This window comes from Budorcas taxicolor, chromosome 4 (genome assembly GCF_023091745.1).
Source record: "Budorcas taxicolor isolate Tak-1 chromosome 4, Takin1.1, whole genome shotgun sequence".
Lineage (NCBI taxonomy): Eukaryota > Metazoa > Chordata > Mammalia > Artiodactyla > Bovidae > Budorcas > Budorcas taxicolor.
Genome location: NC_068913.1, coordinates 107,169,844 through 107,177,791, shown reverse-complemented (window position 1 = coordinate 107,177,791; position 7,948 = coordinate 107,169,844). Strand labels below are relative to the sequence as shown.

At 51.3% G+C, this 7,948-nt stretch overlaps 2 pseudogenes and 1 gene segment (V, D, J or C); all 3 read right to left on the bottom strand.

Annotated features, from left to right (window-relative positions):
- Positions 1–3,258: 3,258 nt before the first annotated feature.
- LOC128046324 (T cell receptor beta variable 6-9-like) lies at positions 3,259–3,749 on the bottom strand (annotated as a pseudogene).
- A 729-nt stretch (positions 3,750–4,478) lies between these two features.
- On the bottom strand, positions 4,479–5,613 carry LOC128046323 (T cell receptor beta variable 5-1-like). The segment is given in 3 exon segments: positions 4,479–4,505; positions 5,103–5,416; positions 5,549–5,613. Coding segments are annotated over 3 exon segments (390 nt in total).
- A 1,797-nt stretch (positions 5,614–7,410) lies between these two features.
- Positions 7,411–7,887, bottom strand: LOC128046827 (T cell receptor beta variable 6-1-like; annotated as a pseudogene).
- Between the last annotated feature and the right edge of the window lie 61 nt (positions 7,888–7,948).

Below are 7,948 nucleotides of genomic sequence, written 5' to 3'. Positions count from 1 at the left end.
GGTGGAGGTGGGGCAGGCGGAGGGCCTTCTGGGCTGAGTGTGGATGAGAGGGGAGAGGGGCTCTCCAGGGAGTCCTTCTGAGATGTCACTCTCTCTGCCAGGCCCCAGGGAAAACCTGTCACTCAGGGGCTACGCCCCTTCCCCCTGAGGCTCAAATCCGAAATGAACCTAAGTGAACAGTTCAAAAGAGAAACAACCCATCCAGGTCAATGGACTTGAGCCTTATGAGTTGTGTCCTTTCTGCAAACAGTTTGCAACTTAAGTGTGTTGTATTCCAGAGATAATTCTTCATTCCTAAGTGTGTGAAGTTATATGCGGATTTCTAACTGTAGAGTTGGGGGGTTACTCAGTGCTCCTGAACAGTACGTTGCTGAAGAGTCAACTACAACCCATGCATCAGCAAAGGTGATTTTCACACGCCGGAGGGGTGTATGTTACATGCTCTGGCTCATTTCGTGCACTGAATCAACAGGCAGGAATATTTTCACCCCTGAGATTTCTAAAGCCCTCAGCTGGAGGCAAAATGTGTCCATCTCTACATTTGCACCTAAGAAATGGTGGAAGAGGCTGTCAGAGATTAGCAAAGGGAATCAGGAAATCCAGGGTCCTGTTATGTGCCAGGGACTTCATGCTTACTAAATTCCTAGGCAAGTGTGGAAGTTGTCGGGATGACTAATTTAATGTGTCAGTTTGAGTAGGCCACAGATATTTAGTTCAACATTGTTCTGAATGTCCCTGTGAGGATGTCTTGGTGAGAGATAAATATGTGAATAGTTACCAATAGATTTTAAAATCAGATCAGATGAACATCTTTATTGGTAAGGCAGATGAACTTCCATAATGTAGTAGGTCTCATCCAATGGGATGAAGAAATGAATAGACAAAACTCCTAAACCTCGCCCAGGTAGGAGAGAAGTATCCAGCTGATGGCCTTCACTAGATGATCACTTCTTGCTGCCAACAGCCTTTGAACTTGAACATCAGCTCTTCTTAGGTCTCTAACAACATGAGCCCAGCTTGTAGACCTTAGACTTATCACTATTAACAACTATGCGAATCAACTCCTTTCAAAGAGAGGATTTGTTTGTTTGTTTTATGGGAGAATCATACAATGGGAGCGAGGACCACAGTGACAAGGACAGACGTGAGTCTGATTCTTTGTTCTGACATTTATCTGATTCCTTGTTCTGATATTTATGAAGTATGAGATCTGGGCAAGCCACTCCCCCTCAGGTGTGTAAAGAGTTAAAATAATACTTATTTGCATGATCTTTGGGAGCATTAAAACATATCAAAACATGAATGTCTGGGAAAGGCTCTCTGCTAAACCAAGACTTGGGCCTGGCTGGCTGGCAGCTGATACCCTCACACCACTTCCTGAGCTGGGGCAGGAGTATTTCTGTCCCAGAGGCACCTGATCATGCAGGGTGTGTCTTGGCTGCTGGCACAGAGAAGCGCAGCTGAGTCCAGCAGCACCAGGGAGCTCGAGCTCAGCTCAGAACTGTTGGCCTGGGAATCGCTCTGATAGGTTAGCTTCTCCTCTCACATTCTGTTGAAATCCTGAACAAGAAACTGGGGGCTCTGGCCCAGGGCCTGTTGGTACCAGTACACAGAGCGGTGTCCAGACTCAGGGGAACATCTCAGCGTCACTTGCTGCTTTCTTCACTTGATCAGGTATTTGTGGGTCTGGGTGATTTCAGAATCCACCAGGCCTGTTGGGGAGGAGACAAGGAAGCTGAGGGCAGAGCACAGGGAAGCCTCCTGCTGCAGCCCTCATCGCCAGGCTTCTATCTCAGGGAGGTAAAGATGTCTCAGAAGCTCCCACACTGTGTCCAGGACTCACCTGTTCCAGGAGGCAGAGAGACACAGCAGAGGAGCCTGAAGCCCATGGCAGCATCAGGAACCCAAGACCTCTACTGGCTAGGGGCGGGGCCTGCTTTCTCATGCAAGCATGTAGCCAAGGTTCCTTAAAGCTGCCCTCGCCAGGGTGACTCTCCACCCCTCCCAGGAGCCCCTGCTTACTGTGGGCCCACAGTGCCTGCTAGTGGCCAATGGTCCACAGTCTCTTGGATCTGTGCTTTCTGTAGAGTGCTGGCCCTCCTGTTCCCTGATTGGAGCATTTGCCTATGACGTCACTGCTCTGTGCCTCTGCAGGCTGCCCTCTCCACTTCACTCCTTGCCAGCACCAAAGGTGAGCCCTCTATGCCCTTCCTGCCCTTCACAGCCCCTGAGCAAGGGGTCGGTGTGAAGGGTGCACCATCCCCATGTCCCCAATGCCCACAGCATACCTTGTTGTCCTCTGCCTGCCCCTGCCTGACACACAGCCAGGCACTCTCCTGGCTGGCAATCACCAGGCCATCAGCTGCCAATCACCCAGTGCTCACCAGCCACCCCAACCCCTTCACCTCCACTTCCCTTGCAGCTCCTGGAGAGTGTCTTCTGGGCACATCCTGAGGATCCAGGGACATCCCCACTTTCCTGGGCAGTGGGGAGTCTGTACTGGTTCCATGGGTCCTGGAACCTCAGGAACTCAGGGAACTCAAACCTGCTTCCTGATGCAGGCATGTAGCCAAGGTTCCTTAAAGCTGCCCTCGCCAGGGTGACTCTCCACCCCTCCCAGGACCCCCTGCTTACTGTGGGCCCAGAGTGCCTCCTAGTGGCCAATGGGCCACAGTCTCTTGGATCTGTGCCTTCTGTCTAAAGCAGGAATGTCAATACCCTGAACACAAACACACACACACACACACACACACACACACACACACACATTGTTCTACTGTATTCCCAAGCTGGCTGCCTTAAGATTGATCTTCAAATTCCCTCTTAGCCTCTGGAGGTAAAAGACTGTAGAAACCAGCATTTCCATTAAGAGGAAAATAATTGCACTGACAGTAGTATGCTAGGGTGGAATCACAGAGACCTTCATACAGACACTCTGCTGAGCTCAGGCGAATACAGCCTGGGACACTGCATTCCTTGTTCCCTCTGATTCATCAGATCCACATAATTCTAGATTTCCTATATAAATTAAGTATTACTAATTATAGGTAATGGATTTATATACAAATATTATATATATTAACCCATTTAGTTTTAAAGTTATAAAACTTTGAAATAAGAAAAACCACCCGCCCACTCTATTTAACGTCGATGTAGCTGGGCGGGATATGAGACAGACACTCAGCGTCACACTGCAGGCATGTGGCCCTGGAATCCAAGGCTCCGGGTGTGAGAAGCCTGCAAGAGGGTCTCCTCCGTTCAGCCTGCAGGGCTTCCCTCATCTTTTTGCACAGAGAGGAGGTGGCCGTGCAGCGCCGTGGATAACCACAGGAGCAGAAGTACACAGATGTCTGGGAGGGGTTGGCGGACTCCAGCGTGAGAGGGAAGTTCTCTGTGCTTGGTCTGGAGACGCTGTAGCCCTCGGGCACGGCTCCTTTCTCCGTAGCGGGAGGGATAACTGAGTAATGGATCAGCCTCAGCTCGTGTCCCGGGTCTTGTCGGTACCAGTACATATAGCTAAAGCTCAGATCCTGAGTGCATCTCAGTGTCGTGCTCTGTCCTGTCCTCATGACCTGGAATCTGGGGTCCTGAGTTACACCAGCATGGACCGCCCCTGAGGAGAAGGGGGACCGATGCTGCAGTCACAGCAGACATGCTTGGTGCTGGGACCCCGAAGGGGACCCTGCCCCCCAGGACTCACCTGCCTGCAGGAGACAGAAGACCACACAGCCCAGGAGGCAGGGGCTCATGGCGGGGGTGGGGCGGGTGGAGGGCCCTCTGGTCTGAGTGTGGATGAGAGGGAGAGGGGCTCTCCAGAGAGTCCTTCTGAGATGTCACTGTCCCTGCCAGGCCCCAGAGCCAACCTGTCACTCAGGGGCCACGCCCCTTCCCCTGGAGGCTCAAATCAGAGATGAACCTGAGTGAACCGTTCACAACACGGAGACCCATCCAGGACAACAGACGTAATCTCACAGGTTGCTGTAACCTTTCTGAAAATATTAAAGGTTTTTCTGTAGATGTTAAACTGATTAAATATTTTGTATATTCTATTCCAGACATAGTCTTCATTAACATGTATATTACTTGTATTTATCTACATATTTCTGAAGTTTTGAATCCGGGAAATCCTTCTGGCATCCTGCTGCCCTTTATGATATGTGTCCCAAGAGCATTTCAAGCGGAGAAGGCAATGGCACCCCACTCCAGTGTTCTTACCTGGAAAATCCCAGGGATGGGGGAATCTGGTGAGCTGCCGTCTATGAGGTTGCATAGAGTTGGACACAACTGAAGCAACTTAGCAGCAGCACTTCAAGGCTCCCTTTCCACAACATTGCCCGCAGTCCTGAGCCTGTCCCTCCACCTACCATGTTTCTCCAGGTCTCTGCTCCCAACCTCATTGCAGGCTCATCAACATTTGAGGAATTCTTTGGTCTGTTTCTAATCAATTCACTGACAGACGGTCCACTGGTCAAACGCACTTACAGCTCCTTCATGTTCACAGCAGCCTGTGTTTCCCGTGTTGAGGGGAGGGAGCAAGCAGAGCCCCCTCAGGCCAGTGACCCACCTTTATGGGTGGAGATAAGCTGGGTGCCCGGCACAGGATGATGTCTAGCCACAAGGGAATTCAGATGTAGGAGGGACGTGGAGGGAGGTGCAGACACCAGGGTAATGAAAAATGCTGTTTTTATTTGAGACATTCCTCTCATGGGAATACCTCCTTGTGAACTGTGGCTGCCATTCACTGAGTAACACTTCATATCACACAGCCCCAAACTGTATACACCCCACAACGCGTATACGTAACTTGCTGTGTACACAGTTCCACGAGCGAAGGGACCACAGGTGTTGAGAACACACTTGCGCTGGGATGCTAGCTGTAATACTTATGATATATGAGATCTGGGCAACTCACGACCCCTCAGATGTACAACCAGTTAAAATGATACTTATCTTGATGACATTAGTGAACATTTAAACATATCAAGAAGTGAATGTCTGGGAAAGTCTCTCACTCTACCAGAGACTGGGCTTGGCAGGCTGACAGCTGACACACAGGCACCACTTCCTGAGCTGGGGCAGGAGTGTTTTTGTCCCAGAGGCACCTGATCATGCAGGGCTGTGTCTTGGCTGCTGGCACAGAGATACACGGCTGAGTCTGTCAGCTCCAAGGAAGTCAAGTTCAGCTCAGAGCTAGAGTCACTGAACTGTTTTCCTGAGAATCGATCTGGTATGTTTCCTTTCTCACTCTCTGCCCTATTGTAATACTGAATGAGGAATTGGAGGCCTTGGCCCAGGGCCAGTTGGTACCAGTACACAGATCGGTGTCCAGACTCAGGGGAACATCTCAGCATTGCTTGCTGCTTTCTTGATTTGATCAGGTACCTGGGGGTCTGGGTGACTTCAGAATCCACCAGGCCTGTTGGGGAGGAGACAAGAAAGCTGAGGGCAGAGCACAGGGGAAGCCTCCTGCTGCAGCCCTCTTCACCAGGTTTCTATCTCAGGGAGGCAAAGACATCTCAGAAACTCCCATGCTGTATCCAGGACTCACCTGCTCCCAGGAGGCAGAGAGTCACACAGCAGAGGAGCCTGGAGCCCATGGCAGCATCAGGAACCCAGGACTGCTGCTGGCTGGGTGCAGGCTCCTGAAGTGAGTGGTGTAAAGTGCTGACCCTCCTGCTTCCCTGATTGGAGCATTTGCCTATGACATCACTGCTTGTATCTCTGCAGGCTGCCCTTGTCCACTGGGCCCCTTGTGTGACCAGGGCTGGCTCTTCTATGCCCTTCCCTGTCCTGAACAGCCCCTCTACGAATGGTGAGTATGAAGTGTGCACTCTCCCCATGTCTCCATATGTCCACAATATGGCTTGTTCTCCTCTCTCTGCTCCTTCCTGACACTCGTCACCAAGCCCTCAGCAGCCGCCCGAACCCCTCACCCTCCACTTCCCATGCAGGGCCCCCGAGTACATCCCGAAGCTCCAGGCACGTCCTGACTTCCCTGGCACTGAGGAGTCTGTGTTGGCTCCATGTGTCCCAGGACCACTCAGGGAACTCAAGCCTGTTCCCTGACACAGGCATGTAGTTAAGGTTCCCTAAAGCTGCCCTCCTGGGGGACCCGCAACCCCTCCCAGCACACCCTGCTTATATGGGCCCACAGTGCCTCCTGGTGGCCAGTGGTTCACAGTCTCATGGATTTGCATCCTCTGTCTAAAGCAGGGGTACAGAACCCCACAAGCTTAATACATACGTGTGCGCACACACACACACACACACACTCACACACATACACACACACACTCACACACACACACACACACTCACACACACACATTCCTTGTTCTACTGCCTTCCCATCCTGGCTGAATTAGGGTTGACCTTCAAATCTACTCTTAGCCTCTCAAATTTGAAGACTCAATGATCTGACATTCTTGCTCAGAAGGAAAGAATCGCTGCACCACTGCAATGATGGTAGTTAGCTAAGAGAAAAATATATGACCATAAAATAAACACTCTGAGGATCTCACGTGATCTGCCTGGAAACCTGTATTCCATACTTACCTCTGATTAATCAGATGCATGTATTTCCACAATTCTTATATAAATTAAGCATTACCAAATTCTAGTTAATACATTTTATGAAGAGCTTTTATATATATGAACTCAGATATTTCTGCACTTATAAGATCTTGATATAATGGGACGATGGAAGACATATTTTGACTTTGAGAAGATTTTGATGAGGGAGGTGGTGCCAAGCTGACCGAGGTTAGGTGAGATGCTGAGGATGTCGGGGGCAGGAGGATGTGCATAAAAAGCCAGTCACTCCTTCAGATGGACTCACATGAGATTCGGATAACTGATAACTAACTGAAGCTGATTTCTCTTTGATGACTCCAGACAGCTTGCTCAAAGCAGACCATGTGCAGAGGGCACTTTAAAAGCTTCCGTGTGACTTGGGAAGGGACATGACCCGGATGAGGGAGGAGCAGCATGGGTGTGCTAGAGGGGGCCAGGGAGGTGAGGAGAGGGACATCCTGCCCACCCAAGAAAGGTGGGCAAGAGCGGAGACCACGTGAGAGCCAGTTGAGGAGAGCCTTCCAGAGAGACAGCATTGACGAGAGACAAGGGGATCTGTTTTCATCTAGTTTACCAGCAGCCTTCCCTCCTGGAGGTCTCAGGCTCAGGTGAGGACTAGCAGTCAGAGCTGGAGAAGCATCTTCTTGGTTCACAGGGAGGATGCATGGAAAAGACAGAGAAGGATGGTGGACACATGTCTCGGAGTCCCTGAGTGAGGTTTGGGTCAACCTATTCCACACACCCAGGGTCACCCTGCAGGCACATGACCTGTGAAACCCTGAGACTCCAAGTGCTAGGAGCCTTTAAGAGGATCTCTGACTTCCAGGCTGCAGGGCCTCACCTGTCTTTTTGCACAGACAGGAGGTGGCTGTGCAGCGCCACGGAGTAACTGCTGGTGCAGAAGTACACAGATGTCTGGGAGGGGTTGGTGAACTCCAGCGTGAGAGGGAAGTTCTCTCTGCTTGATATGGAGACGCTGTAGCCCTCAGGCACGTCTCCTTGCTCTGTGGTGGGAGGCCCAGCTGAATAACGCATCAGCCTCAGCCCGTGTCCCAGGTCTTGTCAGCACCAGTACATACTGTCATTGTTCAGATCCTGAGTACATTTCAGTGTCGCCCTCTGTCCTGTTGTCACGACCTGAAATCTGGGGTCCTGAGTGACACCAGCATGGACCGCCCCTGTGGAGAAGGAGGACCAACGCTGCAGTCACAGTGGACAGGCTTAGTGCTGAGACCCCGAAGGGGACCCCGGCCCCCAGGACTCACCTGCCTGCAGGAGACAGAAGACCACACAGCCCAGGAGGCAGGGGCTCATGGCAGGGGTGGGGCGGGCAGAGGGCCCTCTGGGCTGAGTGTGGATGAGAGGGAGAGGGGCT